Source organism: Erinaceus europaeus, chromosome 3 (assembly GCF_950295315.1).
Source record: "Erinaceus europaeus chromosome 3, mEriEur2.1, whole genome shotgun sequence".
Lineage (NCBI taxonomy): Eukaryota > Metazoa > Chordata > Mammalia > Eulipotyphla > Erinaceidae > Erinaceus > Erinaceus europaeus.
In genome coordinates, this window is record NC_080164.1 from 185,470,898 (window position 1) to 185,491,761 (window position 20,864).

At 46.3% G+C, this 20,864-nt stretch overlaps 2 protein-coding genes across 6 annotated transcripts in view; one reads left to right on the top strand and one right to left on the bottom strand.

Annotated features, from left to right (window-relative positions):
* Nucleotides 1-20,864, top strand: part of PIGG (phosphatidylinositol glycan anchor biosynthesis class G) — a 264,955-nt gene that overhangs the window by 122,830 nt on the left and 121,261 nt on the right. The gene's annotated exons all lie outside the window — the stretch shown is intronic.
* NAALAD2 (N-acetylated alpha-linked acidic dipeptidase 2) overlaps nucleotides 15,303-20,864 on the bottom strand; it is a 42,064-nt gene continuing 36,502 nt past the window's right edge. Inside the window, exons 17-19 of the mRNA XM_007538545.2 lie at nucleotides 20,013-20,094; nucleotides 18,865-18,957; nucleotides 15,303-15,821 (exon numbers count right to left, since the gene is read on the bottom strand). Of these exons, the coding sequence (XP_007538607.2) occupies nucleotides 15,632-15,821; nucleotides 18,865-18,957; nucleotides 20,013-20,094 (365 nt within the window). The 3' untranslated portion in view covers nucleotides 15,303-15,631. The remainder of the gene's footprint in view (nucleotides 15,822-18,864; nucleotides 18,958-20,012; nucleotides 20,095-20,864) is intronic.

The window sequence follows — 20,864 nt, forward strand, 5'->3', positions numbered from 1 at the left end:
CAGGTGGGGAGCTGGGGGCTTGAACCGGGGTCATACAGCAGGAGGAGCTAAAGTAACTGAAAAGTTCCATGTTAAACATGGGAACAAGCAGTTAATGGTATTTATATATTTTTCCTATATTTGGGAGCTACTCTCTGCCCTTATTCAGCTTTCTAATCCTATCTTTAGCTTTGACACCATCTTCCTAGACAATATTCCTAGCCCACCTGCATGTTAGCTGCATGTTGTGATCAGTCAAAAATTAGTGCAGTCATGGGCCCTTTGGAATATACCTAAAATAGACTTCCTAGCTCCTTCCAACATGAAGACCCCAAATTTTATCTGCTATCCTTTTACCTGTAGGTTCCTGCTTATTAAACAATCTGTCCTATTTTACATTTTAATGCTTTTCAGCCACCAAGTTTCAGGTGCTATCATGATGCCAACCTGACTTCCCTGGGCAGACAGCCTCACCAGTGTGTCCTGGAGCCCCAGCTCTCCAGAGCCCTGCCCCACTAGGGAAAGACAGAAAGAGGCTGGCAGTATGGATCAATTTGTCAATACCCATGTCCAGCAGAGAAGCAATTACAGAAGCCATACTTCCCACATTCTGCACCCCATAAAAATATTTGGCCCATACTCCCAGAGGAATAAAGCATAGGGAAAGTTTCAATGGAGGTGATGGGATGAGGAATTCTAGCGGTGGAAATTGTACGGAATTGTACCTCTCTTATACCACAATCTTATCAATTATTATTAAATCACCAATAATTTTTTTATTTTAAAGGATTTGGGGGGGGGGTCCAGAGTTAACGGTGGGGCTTGGTGCCTGCACTATGAATCCACTACTCCTGGAGGCCATTTTTCCAATTTTGTTGCCCTTGTAGTTGTTATTGTTGTCATAGCTGTTGTTGTGGTTGGATAGGACAGAGAAAGATGGAGAGAGGATGGGAAGACAAAGAGAAGAGAGGAACATAGACACCTGCAGACCTGCTTCACCGCTTGTGAAGAGAATCCCCTGCAGGTGGGGAGCTGGGAGCTCAAACCGGGATCCTTACATCAGCCCTTGAGCTTTGCGCCATGTGCACTTCACCCGCTGCGCTATCGCCCCGCTCCCATAAAAAAATATTTTTAAAAAATGGAGCTAAGGGATGGATGTCTACCCTGCGCCCTTAGATGACCTCCAGTAGGGACCTGCTCAAGTGAATGGCTCTCCCGGAACCACACTTGGGCTGGCACACATGACCTTTGCTCCACACAAAGAAGCGTTTTCCTTGGAAAATGCTTCATCTTAGCATTTTGTCTAACAGATAATATACAATTCTGGGAGTTGGGTGGTAGCACAGTGCAAAGCACAAGGACCATTGTAAGGATCCCAGTTCCAGCTCCCAACTCCTCACCTGCAGGGGAGTCACTTCACAAGAGATGAAGCAGGTCTGCAGGTGTCTTTCTCTTCCCCTCTCTGTCTTCCCCTCCTCTCTCCATTTCTCTCTGTCCTATGCAACAACAACAACAATAGCAACTACAACGATAAAAAGAAACAACAAGGGCAACAAAAGGGAATAAATAAATATAAAAAATAATAATAAAATAAATACATAAATATTTAAAAAAAAAAAAGAAAAGATCTCAGATTGGGGGCCAAGCTGTAGCACACCAGGTTAAGTGCAAATAGTATTAAGTGGAGGCCAGTGTGTGGTGCACCTGGTTAAGCACTCACATTACAGTGTGAAAGGACTCAGGTTCAAGCCCCTGGTCCCCACCTGCCAGGGGAAAGCTTCATGAGTGGTGAAGTAGAGTCTCTCTGTCTCTCTCCCTCTCTAACTCCCCCTTCTCAATTTCTCTCTGTCTCTATCCAATAATAAATAAATACAACTTAGAAAAACAAATTGTATTAAGTGCAAGGACCCACACAAGGATCCTTGTTTGAGCCCTTAGGTTGTGGCACATTTGGTTGAGGACCCATGGTATGAAATGTACAAGGACCCCGTTTTGAGCCTCTGGTCCCCACCACCAGGGTGAAATCTTTGTGAGTAACAAAGGAATGCTGCATTTGTCTCTCTGTCTCTCTTCCACTCTATCTCCCCCCTTCCTTCTCAATTTCTGATGGTCTCTATCCAGTAAAGAAAATTGAAAATAATGTAAAGAAAAAAGAACTGAGAAATGTTACCCATGTACCAGCTACTAGATTTTACTGTCGACTGTAAACCATTAACCCCCCAATGAAGAAAAATAACTTATTGAGGTTAAAAAACATTTTAAGTAAAATGTAATTAAAGATAATTATTTAGGTCTTTGGAATTCAAGTCCATTGTGCATTGGATGTCAATATCATGAACAATCTAAGACAATATTCAGTATTCCTGACAGGAAGTGTGTTGTGTACCAAAAGGCACTGTCAATTAATAATCAAAATCATCCAAGGAGAAGAAAATGCTTCAAATGGAATATCTGACAAAAAAAGGAAAAATTTAAAAAACCATGGGCAGAATCTAGGAAGGATTTGTACAAAAAAAAAAAGAAAGAAAGAAACTACAGGGAGGCCAAATTATGGCAGAATCATCTAAACTGACTGCTGATAAAGTGAAGACTACATCAAAATTCCTTGACACTTGAGTGTTCATGGAAATTAAGATTACTGGAGAATGAGAGCAAATGCATGTCTATCAAACCTTAGACTAGAAAAGAAAGAGGCAAGATCTGTGCAAAGATGGATAGAATAAGGGTGATATTTGAAACACAAAATCCAAAAAAATTTTTTTTCCTTTTTTTTTTTTCAAATGTAGTGAATCCTGGTCCAGGTATGTGTCCAAGCACTTATGGAAAGGGGATCCAGTAAATAGGTGATAATTCTGAATTAAAATCAAATACTTTGCTCAACAATTCTTCAAATGCAGTCTGTTTTTTTTTTTTTTAAAGCCCGGTGATGGTCAGCAAGAATCTTGTCTGTGAAGTTGTAAGTTTGATTGCTGCCCCTCTAGGCCTGACTGCTGTTCTGGGTGATCGTTTTCTCCTTTCTATATAAATGTATATATACATCTTTATTATAAATTCTGAGAGAGATCCAGGCATGGATCTGGGGAGACAGCATAATACTTGTGCCAATGTCTTACAAAGCTGAGGTTCCAGAAGCCCGGGTGCAAACACCAGCACATCAAGCTAGAGCTCAGCAGTGGTCTGGTAACTCTCTGTGTGAATCTGAGCCTCTCAGTAAAAGAAGTGTATAGGTAAACTATTAATGAGAGGTGTGAAAGAGAATGAGACAGCAAGAGACAGAGATAGGCAGAGGATGAGAGAGAAGCAGTAGAGGCTGGAAGAGACCACAGCACCAAAACCTCCTACAAAGCTGTAATTACTAACAGGTTCATACCAGGGCTGTAGTGACAGTAAAGCAGTAGGTCTGGTCCCTACAGCCCCCAAGATCTACCCCAGCATTTGCATCTGATTTACTACCAGGCCAGGACAGATATGTGTGGATGCTCAGAGCTCACCTCTCTAATCTCACAAGACAGCTGCTAGGCTGCCAACCCCACCTTCTACCTAGTCAGGAAGCCCAGACTCTGGCTAAGCAGGAATGGATATGCAGAGAGACGCTCATGGCTGAGTCTCCAGAGATGCAGATTCAATCCCCTGCCTCACTCATCCATCACTGAGCAGGGCTCTGATAAAATGAAAGAAAAAAAAAATAAAAATAGCAACAATTAAGTAAAAGAGATTAGGAGATACTTAGCCCAACTGGGGCAACTCTTTCCATGACTGAGGGCTGGGTGCTCTGCTGTATAGGACTGCCCAGTATCTGATCTCAGTGAAGGTGTCAGGAGTCTGTGTTTTCAGAGCTCTGCATGGCAGAAGGAGAGCAGCAGGAAAGTGCCTGGGGACTGCTCATATCCCAGCCTCTCACCCTGGCTGTGGGAGTCCAGAATTCAGAGTTCCTACCCAGGTGGAATCTGCACACAGTGCTGGTTTAGGGCAGCCCACGTGAAGCTCCCCAGACAGTCACCCTGGGAATCTTGTGCACCCCTCAAAATTCAGGGTCCTGAGCCTGGTCACTCACATTTTGCTACCTGCTGAGCCTCCAGACTCAGTCCACTGCTCAGGCCTCCAGATTGTAACACCACCAAGCACCCAAGCAGAGCTGTATTATATATATATTTTCTTTTCTATTTTCTTTGTAAAAGCTGTGTGAACTAATTCTATAGTATTATCCTGGCCCCTGTAAACCTACCCTTTGGGTTCTAAGGAAATTGCTGCTTTGGCCTCTCATAGCAGACAGATGGCATCCAGTGTCCACACATCACAATCTGAGATATTCCCAGAAGTCATGTAAGAGTCTAGATGCGAAATAGCTCTGTCTACAGGACCCAGAAGTTCTCCAGGCCCTTGCTAGGAAAGACACAAATTAGATGAGTGTTTCCATTGGCTGAGTCAGGAGCCTTCAGTGACGATCACAGTCCCACCCCTCACCTGAGTGCCTGGTCCCAGCATGCAAAAGCAATTTGAAAAATCTGTTACAGCTTTGGCCCTGAGGTGATACTCAGGAATCCCTCCAGGGGGTTGCAGGCCAGGTGACCTCCTGACTCCATGATTTTGCCCCAGAGGTGTGCTTCTAGTTTCATGGGCCTTCTGTCCATAGACTAGTATATTGCCTGAATGGAAGGAAGTTAACATTTCAAAAGGAGTTTGACCTCATGATGCACTGGGACAGAATGTTCTACATTAGAAATCTTGACAATCTATTTTTGAACCCTGGAGGCTTCATATTTTATGTAGAGATCTTGGCACTGGTGTGGTCATCACTGCTACAAAACTTTAAAACTAGACAAATGTAAGGAAAAGATAATGTTGTGGTCCAAGAGGTGGCCAAGTGATAAAGCTTTGGACTCTCAAGCATGAGGTCCCAAGTTCGATCCCCGGCAGCACATGTGCCAGAGCAATGTCTGGTTCTTTCTCTCTCCTCTTAAAAAGAAAAGAAAAGACAATGCTTAGGTGAGATAACGTTTCACTTCACTTTACCTGTGCTGAGAGCACTTACTGCTCTAATGGAATTGGGACAGTGTGCTTTCAGGAAAGCAAGGACCAAAGCCTTGGAGAAGCTGTGACCAGCAGAAAGGTCCTCAGCAGCAGCAGCTGGGGAAGCATCCCTGTAACCTAGAAGGGAAAAAGTGTTAATTCCTCTCTGTACAACCCAATAAGCTTGTTAATGAATAAAACACTTAAGAGGAGAAAAATTGGTCACCAGGAGAACTGAGTACTGAATCCAGTAATATCCCTGCTAGCAATAAAGAAAAAAAAGGAGAGATAGAGTGATAGATAGATCAATAGATGGGGGGGGGATAGAGAGAGAGAGAGAAAAAAAAAACATAGATGTTGGACTTATATGGGCTGTGCTAGAGTAGAGCAGAGAGCATGGACACTCTGTGTCCCTGCAAACTTATTCAGAGTTGCATTGTGAACTTTTTTTGAGAAAGGGTAACATTTAGAATATCTATGACTTATTCTCTCTCAGACATAATACCTGTGATCCAGGCCCCTCCCCTAAACTTCCTTCACCTCTGGAAATCTGAAAGTCATAGTGGTGCTCCAAGAGATCTAGGCTGCTTGACTTTGTCTCCCTGTTCTGTCCTCAGCACTTCCGTGCAGATTCCTGCACCATCTCTACTTCTCCCTTTATTTAATGTTAAAGAGCGAAATCAAACCACCATCCACTGCAAGGAAGCAAAAGATGTTTATTCACGAATTGCAATCCGGGCCGAGATGGTGACTGGTGTTAGTCTACCAAGCTCGACCCTGAACAAAGCTCAAACCATACAATTTATAGGAATTCAGACTACACTCAGGGAGGGGGAACACATCACCTTACCAGCCTATATCCAATCATTTCAAACTTAGCAAAAGCCTGATCTATTCAGAGCAAAGCATGGGCTAGTTTTAGACATTACACCAGACCAATAGGTCCCAGCCAAAGTGGGGGTCACCACATTTTTTTTGTTCTTTATTGGGACCACCGACCATCTGTTTGCAATCTATCAGGTCATCATTTGTCAGGCCATTTTTAACTGTCTGGTAACAGTATTCTGTTGCAGAGGTCATGATGAGTCCTGCTCGCTGCAGGGTCTGTCAAAATAATTGATGGCCTCTTAGGTTCTGTCGTGGGGAAAAGGGCAAGGAATTTTCCACCTCACTGGGCAGGAGGGCAAAAAGCAACTATATTTAAACTATTCTTAAAACTCAAACTCAAAAAGCAACTATACTTATAACTATTCTAGAGTTACTGCCTCTCACATTTAAGAATGTTTTGATTGATTCAGAGGCAAAAAAAAGGGAGAAAGAGAGAGTGAGAAAATGAGATGCTTGTGGTGGGTATTTTTTGTAAGACTGGTTTAAGGGTGTTAAGATGAAGAATAATGGCTATGCTAGATGTCTTTCATGCCTGAGGCTCTAAAGACCCAGCTCCATCCTCATTACCACCATAATCCATAGCTCTACAGTGCTCTAGCCAAAAAAAAACTTTTCCTGAAATCAACATGTTGCATAAGTATTAAATCCACTGATTGATACTGTACTATTTCCTCATAAGTATTTAATCCACTGTTTGATACTGTACCATTTCCTCATAAGACTATAATTGTTTCTATGTCAATTTCTAAAATTTTGACAGTAAAAAACTGGCAAGTACATGCTCGTCAAGAAAAAAGGTCACATAGTAATATCACCAAATCATAAGCTATATGCAGCCACTGTAGGACTGAGGCGGGAGAGAAAGAAATCGTCCAGGAGAGTAGAGGTGGGGAGAGAAAGAAATCGTCCAGGAGAGTACCTACATGGCCGTGCACAACAGCCGTCTTCCAGATCTGGAAACACATGGGAGATTCGATGGGCCCAGGCAAAGCTTCAGTGTAAAGACATCTCTCTCCCTCCATCTTTCCAACTGAAAATAATGAAAATGACCATAGGCCCAGGGAGTTCTACAATGGCTAGAACATTGAGCTGAAATCCATAATGTGTCAAGTCTGATGTACTGTATCACATGTGCCAGAATGACTCACTGTATCTATCTATCTATCATCTATCTATCTCTCATACTCTGACACACTCCACAAACTCCTCTCATTTATATTCAGATATTGTAATGTGGCCAAGAGCAGTGAGCAGCACATATATAAGGCACCACTTCCTCTACGTGCACTCAGGATATCATGCATAACATTTTGGTTTCAAGCCGTGGGTCAGAATCACTTTAAAGCAAATACCATACAATGTGTGAGTTCATGGCATAGAGCCACACACCCTACACACACACACACACACACACACACACACACACACACACACACACCAGTCTCTGTATGGAGAAGCTTCAGGATTTCTGGAGCAGTTTATGTTGTCTTTAATTCTCTTATTGCCCTCCTTCCAACCCCACTATCACTTCTATTGAATAGTTATCAACCCGTCCCCCAAGGTCTTCTTTCAACATGAGCCCACAGATACAGGCCAAGAATGGAGCGGCCTGCCAGATGGATCAGTGTAGGACAGGGAGTACTCCTGAGAGCACCAGTTCTATTCCCTGCCCTTGCCAGGCCTAACTGCTGTGATCCCCTCTTTACTGGCTTGGCTAAATACACAAACCTATTTCCCCCCATAGAGAAGTATGAACTCCTGTGAAGCATGGGAAATGTAAACTTTCCAGGTCCTTGGACAAAGAGGAGAACTTGACTCACATCCCCCTTGCAGTGGGCAAAGCTCTGCTCTTGCTGGGTGATTCCCTACTGTCCTAGCACCGAGCAATCCCCAAGCCAGCTTGATTTCTATATCTTACTCTGATTTTTATTCTGAATGGCATCAATTTAAAATGCTACATTTGCTAGATGTGATTGATTACCTGGATTTGGGGGTTTGGAGCCTCAGGAATGAGGGTTTTTGTTTAGGTTTGGTTTGGGTTTTTTGTACTGCCTGGATTTGGCTCAAATTTTGCACTTGCCTAATTCCACTGACTGTGGTAGACTCCTATTCTTTTTAATGTTTTTAATGTCTGAGTGATTCAATATTGGTTTACAAAAGTGTAAGAAATTAAGGGCACGTGGCACAAAGTGCAAGGACCAGCTTAAGTTTCCTGGTTTGAGCCCCCCCGGGGGGGGAGGGGTGTTGTTTTCACCAGGCTATGTCGTTTTCGCCGGGCTTGCTTTTCGGGCGGGTAACAGACGACCCGGGACTCATGGCTGGGTTGTACGCAGTATCTCCTTATTCATGCAGGACACAGCACAATCTATACCAAGCTAAGCTAAACTAAAGGTACCGTAAAACTCATAATGCTGTCTTTATATATACTTGCCAAGTCGGGTGGAAACAGGATGTGACATAGAGAGGGTGGAGAGAAAAGTGACTGGTGAAAATCAGAGTGTGACAAGGAGGGGGCGGAGCAGGCGAGAATCCTATCACTGAACCACCAATGCCCTGGAGGGAGGGTGGTGCTTGTTAACAGTGGTTATGTAAATAGAATGCAGTGGTTATGTAAATAGAATAGTGTTAAGCAGGGGGGATTTAAACCAAATGAAACAGAAGGGGTCTCATGCATACCAACAGAGGGGCGGTCGCTTCACAAGCGGTAAAGCAGGTCTGCAGGTGTCTGTCTTTCTCTCCCCCTCTCTGGCTTCCGCTCCTCTCTCCATTTCCCTCTGTCCTATCCGACATCAACAACAACAATAATAACTACAACAATAAAACAACAAGGGCAACAAAAGGGAATAATTAAATAAATATTTTTTTTAAAAAAAAGGAAAGGAAAAAATGGCTTTTTAAAAAGTGTAAGAAAATAGCAGTATTTCATACAGCTCCAACAACCAATGTTCTGTGTCCCTATCCCCTCCACTGGAAACTGCAGTGGTTCTCCCATGATCACCAATAGGGGCTGACTTTATATTTGTCTATATCTTTGTGTCTTGACACTTGTCCGGGGAGATGTGAAATTGTCACTGTTGTAACAACAGTCTTATGAATCAGTCTTTCCGCAATAAAGTTATCTGGGGGAAAAATAATTATAAACTCTAGTCTTCAAGTACAAATCCACCTCATCACTGTGCCTGCCTAATCCCGCCATTTCTAGGAGACCTTTTCCCCCTCTTCTCCAAATAGTGGGAAAGAGAAAGGGAGACAGAGAAGTGATGACAGGGCACTTGTCCCTGACATGGTACTGCCAAGTGTCAGTGGGGACTTGAACCTGAGTCCTCACGCACAGTGAAGTATGCATTCTGTACTTCTTCTTCTAGCATTTGCCCTTCTTCCTTAGCCAGTCAACAGCATCAGGTTGAGCCTGATGTAAAGTTTCGAGACCTCCTTTGAATCTGGAGAGGTGGCAGTCATTGACTATGTGGGTCATAGTCTGTTTGTAGCTGCAGGGGCAGTTCGGGTCATCTCTGGCTCCCCAGCGATGGAACATAGCAGCACACCAGCCATGGCCTGTTCGATAGCGATTGAGGAGGGCCCAATCATAACGTGCTAGGTCAAAGCCGGGTTGACGCTTGCAGGGGTCTGTGATGAGGTGTTTGTTTTTTACCTCAGCTGACTGCCAACTCTGTTTCCAAGAGACTGGAACAGAGAAGTTCAGTGTAGGCATAGGGGACCAGATTGGGTGACGAGACGTCAAGTGTTGGACAGGGTGGGCATATACTGGCAGGTCCAGTCGAGCGTAGACGTGGGAAATGAACTTAGATGATGCCGCACCCCGAATATCTGGCGGGGTGATGTTCCTAAGAACTGGCAGCCATGGAACCAGGGTGGAACGGATGGTTCCAGAAATTATCCTCATGGAGGAATATAATTTGGAATCAACCAAGTGGACATGGGGGCTACGGAACCATACTGGGGCACAGTATTCTGCAGTGGAATAGCATAATGCCAGAGATGATGATCATAGTGTGGAAGCGCTCACGCCCCATGAGGAGCTGGCCAGTCTTGCAATGATGTTATTCCTCGCGCCCACCTTTGCTGCAGTTTTTATGAGATGTTTGTGAAATGACAGAGTGCGATCGAGAGTAACGCCAAGATAGACTGGCTGGGCTTCATGCCGGATTCTCGTATCGCCAAGCTGCACATTAAGCTCACTCGAGGCCGAGGCATGGTGTAGATGGAAAACAGATGATACCGTTTTTGCAGTGCTAGGGATTAGTCGCCATTTTTTACAGTAATCAGATATCAGAGACATGTCTTTCGTGAGTGTTTCCCCGAGGATGTCGAACTTGGATGCCTGAGTTGCACAGCAGATGTCATCGGCATAGATGAACTTCCTTGAAGAAGTTTCTGGGAAGTCATTGATGTAAATATTAAATAGCGTAGGAGCCAGAACAGAGCCCTGGGGGAGGCCACTTGAGACAAGTCTCCATCTGCTAGACTTGTCACCCAGATGCACCCGGAATCTTCTGTTTTGGAGAAGAAACGATATAGTGTTGGCCACCCATGGAGGCAGGCATCTTGAGATCTTGACTAGGAGACCACGGTGCCAGACGGTGTCATAGGCTGATGTGAGATCAACAAAGACAGGACCCGTCTTTAAATTCTTCTGGAATCCATTTTCAATGTAAGTTGAGAGGGCCAGGGCTTGTTCGCAGGTAGATCTTCCTGTGCGGAAACCAGCTTGGGCGGGTGATAGGAATTTGTCTGTAAGATGAGAAATACGTGACAGAAGCAGCCTCTCAAGGAGTTTGTAACACACGGAGAGGAGATAAATTGGTCTATAGCTGGCGGCCAGTGTTGGGTCTTTCTTTGGTTTCAAAACCGCCATAATCTTCGCACGACGCCAAACTTTGGGCATAGACTCAGATTCCAAGATGTGGGACAGGAATGAAGTGAGCCACTTCTTTGCCGCGGGACCCAGGTTAAGAATGAGTTCTGGGGTGATGTTATCATAGCCAGCAGCTGTTCCCGGTTTAACCCTCTTCAAAGTGTCTTCCAGTTCAGACAGTGTAAAGGAAGAGAGTTTTGGAGATGGACAAGATAATCGGAAGTGGGATGACCACTCATGGGAAATTTCTCTTTTTCAGACTGGGTTGATCTTAGCACGTCCAACTTGAGTTAGGTGACTGGCCACTGAGTTTGGAGATACGGGAGGATGGGAGACAGCAGAGGGTTGGCTACCGGCACCCAGTCTGTGAAGAAGCTTCCAGGCCTTCCTACTTGAGTGGGTGAAGTTCAGACTTTCCGTGAGTTGTTGCCAGCGGGCTTGGCGTGCTGCATCCAGGGAGGCAATGAGATGGTCGGCCACATCTGGGTCGCCCGACTCATCATACTGCTTTAGTAGTTGCTCGCATTCAGCATCAAGACAAGGCGTATAGTTAGCACGTCTCCCACGAGGAATGGCTTGGGAAGCTGCTTTGAAGATGGCTTGGCAGAAGTGCCTGTAGGAATCTTCAGAGGGGATAGAGTTAATTGGAATTTCAGGAATAGATTTGTTGGTAAGATCACTGAACAGACGCCAGTTTGCTTTCCGAAAGATCCATCTTAGTTTCTCCGAGCACAGAATCAGTGGGAGCTGGAGACCAATGTGGATGATAGCTGGGCGGTGATGACTGTGCGGGAAGATCTTGAGAACTTGTCTCATAGCGGGAAAGGCTTGGCCGTTGACTGTGCTAATCCAGCACAGGTCGGGTGACGAGTCTTTATTCCATCTAGCACTGTGAAAAGAGCCTGGCTGTTTGGGATCATATAATAGGGAGAGGTCATTCGCTGAAGCCCAGTCGGCTAAGATAGAGCCGTCAGCACGAGTGGAGGAATATCCCCAGTCTTGGTGATGACTATTAAAGTCTCCAACGTAAACGGCTGGGTGATTCGGGCTAGGCAGGACCTCAGTATCCCATGAGGCACTGGGAGGCTTATATACGTTGACGAGCTGAATAGTTCCAATAGTAATGGAGTTGTAGAAGGTCGAAGAGGCCGTGTGGTAAACGTCCGCAAGACACGATTTGGCGTAGATGGCTCGGCCGTGTTTAGGATGGATGGAGATTATAGCATATTAAATTGAATCCACTGATGGTGAATCGAGCAGCTTCATTGACTGCTATATGCAGTGGATGCATTGAATCGACCTTCCCGTGGTGCATCCCGTGAGTACCCATTCATTGGGGAGACTGTCGATCCTTCCTAGCCAACTGAATCCACATGGATCCCAGTCACTTTCAAAGCCAGCAACAACCTGCCAGCTTTCAAGCTGTTGGTCCTGCTCTTCGAGTCCTCCAACTTAATGTTGAGGGGCTGTCCTTTGCCAAACGCGTTCTTATTGGTCACTTGGCGATACAGCATCAGGCAGATGTTATCTGCCTACAAGAAACACATATAGCAGTCGATGCATTCTGTTAGGTGAGTCATCTGCTCACTCACTCTTCCTTTTTTTTTAAATTATCACGTGGGTTGTCGCTGGGGCTCAGTGCCGGCACTATAAATCCACCCCTCCCAGCGTCCATTTTTTCTCTTTTATTTTCTAATTTTTATTACATAAGACAGAGAGAAATTGAGGGGGGAGGGAGATAAGAGACAGACACCTGCAGCCCTGCTTCACCCGCCCATAGCTAGTAGTCACAGGAGAACTACAACTCCCAGAAGGCGCCAGTCCTGGCGGTCGGTGGCCATGGAAACAGGGGCGGATGACGTCAGGCAAAGCCGGTGATTGGTGCAAAACCCGGAAATCCTGGAGACCCGCAGGTCCGGCGGGATCCGAGCCACGGGGCGGGGGCGATGGAGGCTCCACCCGCAGGTCCCGGCGGGGCGCGATGGAGGCCTCACCGGCAGGTCCGGCGGGATCCGAGCCTCGGGGCAGGACGCGATGGAGGCTCCACCCGCAGGTCCCGGCGGGATCCGAGCCTCGGGCCGGGCGCGATGGAGGCTCCACCGGCAGGTCCGGCGGGATCCGAGCCTCGGGCCGGGCGCGATGGAGGCTCCACCCGCAGGTCCCCGGGACGCGATGGAGGCCTCACCGGCAGGTCCGGGGAATCCGAGCCTCGGGGCAGGACGCGATGGAGGCTCCACCCGCAGGTCCCCGGGACGCGATGGAGGCCTCACCGGCAGGTCCGGGGAATCCGAGCCTCGGGGCGGGACGCGATGGAGGCTCCACCCGCAGGTCCCGGCGGGATCCGAGCCTCGGGCCGGGCGCGAGGTGACCCGAGCGCCACCTGAGCACAGTGGGTGCTGCCCAGGCCGAGTGGGTGCGCGTGCGGGCCAGGAGGGCTTCTCATCACTCTCCCTTGCACTTATCCTCTGGCCTTTCCGGTGACCCCCCTGCAGGCGGGGAGCCGGGGGCTCGAACCGGGATCCTCACGCTGTCCTTGCGCTTCGCACCAGGTGCGGCCCCCCCCCCCCCATTTCTTGGCTTTAAAACTGTGCCGTACGCTCCCTTGTGCCTCTTCACAGCACATCTCCATGCCCCTCACTTGACTCGGGTGGGCACTGGTGCCATTCTTTTCTGGTTTTTACCAGCGATTCAACAGCGTCATAAAAAGTAAGATGGGAGTCGGGATAAGCGCAGGCGGCGCGAAGCACAAGGACCGGCGTGAGGATCCGGGTTCGAGCCCCCGCTCCCCACCTGCAGGGGAGTCGCTTCCCAGGCGGTGAAGCAGGTCTGCAGGTGTCTGTCTTGCTCTCCCCCTCTCTGTCTTCCCCTCCTCTCTCCATTTCTCTATCAACAACCACATCACTAACAATAATAATATCTACAACAATAATACAAGGGCAACAAAAGGGAAAATAAGTACATTTTTTTTAAGTTGTAAGATTTCAGGGTATTACTTTCATACCCGCACGTTGTATCTTAGTCACCACGCTCTCCACCAAAGTTCTGTAACCCACTTTGTCCCATAACATCCCCACAAAGCCCAAGACAGTTTGGCTGACATGTCTGTATTCCATTTAGATGTTTTGTCCATTTTTAATGGGGCTGTTCATTTTTTGTTGTTGTTGAGCTGTATGATTTCATTGTAATTTTTTTTTCCTGATTTCTAATTTTTTTTATATTTATTCCCTTTTGTTCCCTTGTTTTTTTTTTTTATTGTTGTAGTTATTATTGTTGTTGTCGTTGTTGGATAGGACAGAGAGAAATGGAGAGAGGGAGGGGAAGACAGAGAGGGGGAGAGAAAGACAGACACCTGCAGACCTGCTTCACCGCCTGTGAAGCGACTCCCCTGCAGGTGGGGAGCCGGGGCTCCAACTGGGATCCTTATGCCGGTCCTTGTGCTTTGCGCCACCTGCGCTTAGCCCGCTGCGCTACAGCCCGACTCCCCCATTGTAAATTTTTAAGTCTTTTTTTATCTTTATTTATTGGATAGAGATAGCCAGAAATGGAGGGGAAAGGTGATGACAGAGAGGAAGAGAGACAGAGAGACACCTGCAGCCCTGCTTCACCACTGGTGAAGCTTCCCCCTGCAGGTGGGGGCTGGGGACTGAACCTGGGTCCTTGTGGGCTCAGCCATGTGCACCCCCACCCAGCCCTCATTGTAAATGTTTATACCAACCCTTATCAGATGCTGATGCGCAGATAACCTCTTCCGTTGCTTGGCTGCCTTTCTATCTTTGTGGAGGTTTCTTTCACCTTGTAGAAGCTGCTTACTCTGATTTTGTTGTTGTTGTTATCTGACTTCCCCCTGCCCCGGCCCATGGGGTTGGCTCTCAAAATACATCTTTGATGCTAAGGTCCTGAGGATTTAACCTGCATTTTCTTTTGCCCCCCCCCATGTTTTCTGTGTGTGTGTGTGTGTGTGTGTAATAGTCTCAGGTCTAATATGTAAGTCCTTGATCTGTTTTAAGCTAATTTTTGTGTATGATGTCAAGTACTGGCCCATTAATGGTGTGCACTCTACCGGGTTCACCATCTGGTCCTTGTTATGACATAAAAGTAAGTCTTTTTGTAATTACATTTTCTACTTCTTTTTTTTTTTACTTAACTTTTTATTTTTAAAAAGGAAACATTAACTAAACCATAGGATAAGAGGGGTACAACTCCACACAGTTCCCACCACCAGACTCCATATCCCATCCCCTCCCCTGATAGCTTTCCTATTCCTTACCCCTCTGGGAGTATGGAACCAAGGTCATTGTGGGATGCAGAAGGTGGAAGGCCTGGCTTCTGTCATTGCTTCCCCGCTGAAATAAACACCTTGAAGTGAATTTAGGAGTCAGCGAGTATAGATTTAACTGTAAAAGAAATTATTGAGCTGTTTTCCAAAGTAGATGCATCATTTTACATCTCACGGGACTTTTCAGTTACTTTAGCGCATCCTGCTGCATGACTGGCATTTTGTTTTTGGTTTTAGATTGATGTTCTAACATTCAGGTTAGGGATTTTTTTAGATATGCATTTATTATATTCATGAAAAACAAATATACACATAAGAACACTGCTCACCTCTGGCATAAAGTGGTGCCAGGGCTTAAACCTGGGAACCTTGAGGGCCTCCCACATGCAAGTCTGCTGCACCACCAATGCATGATCGCCCCAGTCAAAAGTTAGGAATTTTTAAAAAACCAAAAACATTTATGTAGATAAGTAAAGAAGGTGGCCAAAGTTAAAACATGACATGAAAAGCAAGGTTTGAGAATACGCTGGCTCCATGAGTTACCAGAAGATGATGACTGTCCCTCACATAGTGCTTTTTAATAAGTAGCATATGGCTGAGGTCTATAATATGTCTTGCAGAGTCTCAGCTGCTGCTTGCAGTATAAAGGCTGCAACAGAAATTTGTTTCTTCACTTCTCTCCAGGCTGAATGAGGGTCTGCTTTGTTTTCAATATCAAACATGGCATCATAGATCCCAGGAAAAGATTCTCCAGCATATTTGTTATGGCTACTTGGAGCAAAGACAATGTGCCTAGTAGGAAAAAACATAAACACAAGCTGAACTGGAAAGCTTATTGTTCAACCATAGCTTACATACTTTATGTTCCCTCCAATATCCCCTTTTTTCCCCCATACAGACATTAAAGGGCAGATTTATAGAAAACAGTTCTTGGACAAATCAGAGCTTTTAAATCACCTGTACGGTCACCTTAGGATCACAATTTTACATCAGCACTTAGATGATCAAGAGATGAAAGTTTTTCCCCAAAAGGACCTCCAAGCCACAAGTCCTGGCACAGTGTGGAAGCCAGTGGCACCCAGTGTCTGCCCAGTGCCCCCTCACCATGCAGACCTGCACAAGACGAGCACAGTGTGCTCAAGAGCAAGTGCGGAGCACAGAGACACGTGATCTCTACTGCGTCTGCTGCCGTCAGTGCGACCTCTTTCATCTGCTCTAAGAGTGGAGCTTCAGCCTCTTTCATCTGCTCTAAGTGGAGCTTCAGCCTCTTTCATCTGCTCTAAGAGCGGAGCTTCAGCCTCTCTCATCTGCTCTAAGAGTGGAGCTTCAGCCTCCTTCATCTGCTCTAAGAGCGGAGCTTCAGCCTCTTTGATCTGCTCTAAGAGCGGAGCTTCAGCCTCTCTCATCTGCTCTAAGAGTGGAGCTTCAGCCTCTTTCATCTGCTCTAAGAGCGGAGCTTCAGCCTCTTTGATCTGCTCTAAGAGTGGAGCTTCAGCCTCTCTCATCTGCTCTAAGAGCGGAGCTTCAGCCTCTCTCATCTGCTCTAAGAGCGGAGCTTCAGCCTCTTTCATCTGCTCTAAGAGCGGAGCTTCAGCCTCTCTCATCTGCTCTAAGAGCGGAGCTTCAGCCTCTTTCATCTGCTCTAAGAGCGGAGCTTCAGCCTCTCTCATCTGCTCTAAGAGCGGAGCTTCAGCCTCTCTCATCTGCTGTAAGAGCGGAGCTTCAGCCTCCTTCATCTGCTCTAAGAGCGGAGCTTCAGCCTCCTTCATCTGCTCTAAGAGCGGAGCTTCAGCCTCCTTCATCTGCTCTAAGTGGAGCTTCAGCCTCTTTCATCTGCTCTAAGAGCGGAGCTTCAGCCTCCTTCACCTGCTCTAAGAGCGGAGCTTCAGCCTCCTTCACCTGCTCTAAGAGCGGAGCTTCAGCCTCCTTCACCTGCTCTAAGAGCGGAGCTTCAGCCTCCTTCACCTGCTCTAAGAGCGGAGCTTCAGCCTCCTTCACCTGCTCTAAGAGCGGAGCTTCAGCCTCCTTCACCTGCTCTAAGAGCGGAGCTTCAGCCTCCTTCACCTGCTCTAAGAGCGGAGCTTCAGCCTCCTTCACCTGCTCTAAGAGCGGAGCTTCAGCCTCCTTCACCTGCTCTAAGAGCGGAGCTTCAGCCTCCTTCACCTGCTCTAAGAGCGGAGCTTCAGCCTCCTTCACCTGCTCTAAGAGCGGAGCTTCAGCCTCCTTCACCTGCTCTAAGAGCGGAGCTTCAGCCTCCTTCACCTGCTCTAAGAGCGGAGCTTCAGCCTCCTTCACCTGCTCTAAGAGCGGAGCTTCAGCCTCCTTCACCTGCTCTAAGAGCGGAGCTTCAGCCTCCTTCATCTGCTCTAAGAGCGGAGCTTCAGCCTCCTTCATCTGCTCTAAGAGCGGAGCTTCAGCCTCCTTCATCTGCTCTAAGAGCGGAGCTTCAGCCTCTCTCATCTGCTCTAAGAGCGGAGCTTCAGCCTCTCTCATCTGCTCTAAGAGCGGAGCTTCAGCCTCCTTCATCTGCTCTAAGAGCGGAGCTTCAGCCTCTTTCATCTGCTCTAAGAGCGGAGCTTCAGCCTCCTTCATCTGCTCTAAGAGCGGAGCTTCAGCCTCCTTCATCTGCTCTAAGAGCGGAGCTTCAGCTTCTTTCATCTGCTCTAAGAGCGGAGCTTCAGCCTCCTTCATCTGCTCTAAGAGCGGAGCTTCAGCCTCTTTCATCTGCTCTAAGAGCGGAGCTTCAGCCTCCTTCATCTGCTCTAAGAGTGGAGCTTCAGCCTCTTTCATCTGCTCTAAGAACGGAGCTTCAGCCTCTTTCATCTGCTCTAAGAACGGAGCTTCAGCCTCCTTCATCTGCTCTAAGAGCGGAGCTTCAGCCTCCTTCATCTGCTCTAAGAGCGGAGCTTCAGCCTCCTTCATCTGCTCTAAGAGCGGAGCTTCAGCCTCTTTCATCTGCTCTAAGAGCGGAGCTTCAGCCTCCTTCATCTGCTCTAAGAGCGGAGCTTCAGCCTCTTTCATCTGCTCTAAGAGCGGAGCTTCAGCCTCTTTCATCTGCTCTAAGAGCGGAGCTTCAGCCTCTTTCATCTGCTCTAAGAGCGGAGCTTCAGCCTCTTTCATCTGCTCTAAGAGCGGAGCTTCAGCCTCTTTCATCTGCTCTAAGAGCGGAGCTTCAGCCTCTTTCATCTGCTCTAAGAGCGGAGCTTCAGCCTCTTTCATCTGCTCTAAGAGCGGAGCTTCAGCCTCTTTCATCTGCTCTAAGAGTGGAGCTTCAGCACAGCTGTGTGTGTAGAAGAGAAGGCAGTTTTCCAGTGTTGGCGCCATTCAGTTTCAGGAACCCACTGTTGGCTCCCTGTCAGGCCAGCCTTCCCTGTCCTCACCACCTTTTCCTAGGATTTTTCTTTTTTTTTTTCACCAGAGCCCTGAACCTGGTGGTGGCACACCTGGTTAAGCATTCACATTACAGTGCTCAAGGACCCAGGTTCAAGATCCTGGTCCCCACCTGCAGAGGGAAAGCTTCACAGTGGTGAAACAGGGCTGCAGGTGTCTATCCCTCCTTACCTTCCTCTCCCCTCTCAATTTCTCTCTGTCACTAACCAATAAAAAATAGATATTTGGAGCCTCAGGCTTGAGAGTCTGCTTGTATAACCATTATGCTACCTGCCCCCACCTCCCAGGGTTTTTCAAACAAACTAGGAACTCAGCTTCCCTGATTTTAAGTGTTATGCTGTTGCCCACTATCCCATACATGCTCCTCCCACACACACTTAGCTTCCACTCACCAAATAGCCTAATGTGAAGCAGACTTGGGGCAGAACACCTGTTACTTCCTTACCTGTAGAACTGTCTCCCTGGCAAGCCCAAGGGGTCGATGAATGCCCTTTCCAGGAGCATCAGTTGGTCATTCATAATTCTTACTATAACGGGACTTTGAGAATACAAAATAAATCATTAGAAATAACCCTTACCATGAAACCATATTCTACAGTATTATCAAGTAGGAGTAAGACATGGGTAAACTTCTTAACTAGGTTATTAAAAATGCAGTTTCACACAGTAGTACTTCAGTTGTATGGGGCATAGAGAAAATGTCTAGAGAGAGCAGACACCTTTGGAAGATGAGACCATGCACTAACTGGAAAGAACTAGAGACTTTTATAGTCAGATCTCCAACAAAAGTTGAGTGTCTTGATAAACTATTCAGTTCTACTGTGGAAGGAAGGTGAAGTATTAAGGCTGAACCACAAAGATAAAGAAACTTGCAGAATTCTCTTTCTTTTGGAGGTGTGTCAAGTTCTCTGGGCTCCCTACAACCTAAGAGAGAGGGGTTCCTTCAAAATGACCAACGTACCTTTCTTCCTGAAATCTGAGGGAGTCAGGCGGTGGCACAGCGGGTTAAGTGCACGTGGTGTGAAGCACAAGGACTGGCATAAGGATCCGGGTTAGAGTCCCCGGCTCCCCACCTGCAGGGGAGTCGCTTCACAGGTGGTGAAGCAGATCTGCAGGTGTCTGTCTTTCTCTCCCCTCTCTGTCTTCCCCTCCTCTCTCCATTTCTCTCTGTCCTATCCAACAACGACAGCAATAACAACAACAACGATAAACAAGGCCAACAAAAGGGAAAATAAATTTAAAAAAATTTTAATCAATAAAATAATGCCTCAACTGGCCATAGGAAATAGGGATTGTAGTTTGGCATACTGCACATGTGCAGAACCTTGAAGTATTGACTAAAGTGAGGGTCATTCTCACTGGAGTTTCATACCTGCATGATTCCGCCACTCTGGGAAATCTTTTTTTTTTTTTAAAGATAGACATGTAGATAGAAGATAGATAGATGATAGATAGATGCTGGATGATAGATGATAGAGAACTGCAACATTTTTCCACCATTCTTGAAGTGAGTATTTGTAGGAGTAGACACAGCTTATTCTAGTTACTCTTTTGTTTTTCTAAATAATGGGGAGTTTTAGATCAGAAACTTACTTATTCAGATCAACTTGTGCAAGTCTTCTATGAAAATCTGAAGCAGCCTCTGAGAAATTTTTTACCGCAGAAAATAAGGGATCTTTTAAAAAAGGGAAAGTAGAAGAGACAATTGTAAGCAGTGTTTCCCGTCAGCTCCACTTTCTTGCCCTCTCGACATCAGGGTACGGACTGAGTACACAGATTAGCCTACTCTGCCTTCTTGTGGAACCACGGAAATTGCCAAGTAATATCGTATGACAGAGAAAAGGGTCAAATGAACTAGATCCTGAAGGAAATAACTCCATAGACTAGGATACAGGTCATTCTTTTTAAAGTTCATAACTAAGAAACAAAGTATTCACTGACTTATTCAACCAGTATGTACTTACAACGAGACCCTGGACACAGAACTATATTACTCTAAAGGTCAACTTGCCCTTTGCATATTGTCAACACCTGCCCACTTGAGACGTTAAGCTCTTTGAGGATAAAGACTGTTTCTGCAGTAAGTATCCAGGAGACAGCACAGTGAATTAGTATATAATGGATAAAAAATATTTGATAAGGTGGTATAAAGACAGTACCACAGTCACAAGAAAACAGCAGTAGGCTAATCTAATACAAGTCAGTCACCAGTGTTTCCATTACCGAACAGCAGACCCCACACATCTGGGAAACATATCCTGTTCTTTTTGTTTTTTAATTATTTTGCCTCCAGGGTTATCACTAGGGCTCAGTGCCTGCGCAGGAAGCCACTGCTTCTGGAGGCTATTTTTCCCCTTTTGTTGCCCTTGTTGTTTTATGGTTATTGTTGTTATTATTGTCATTGTTGTTAGATAGGACAGAGAGGAGAAGACAGAGGGGGAAGAG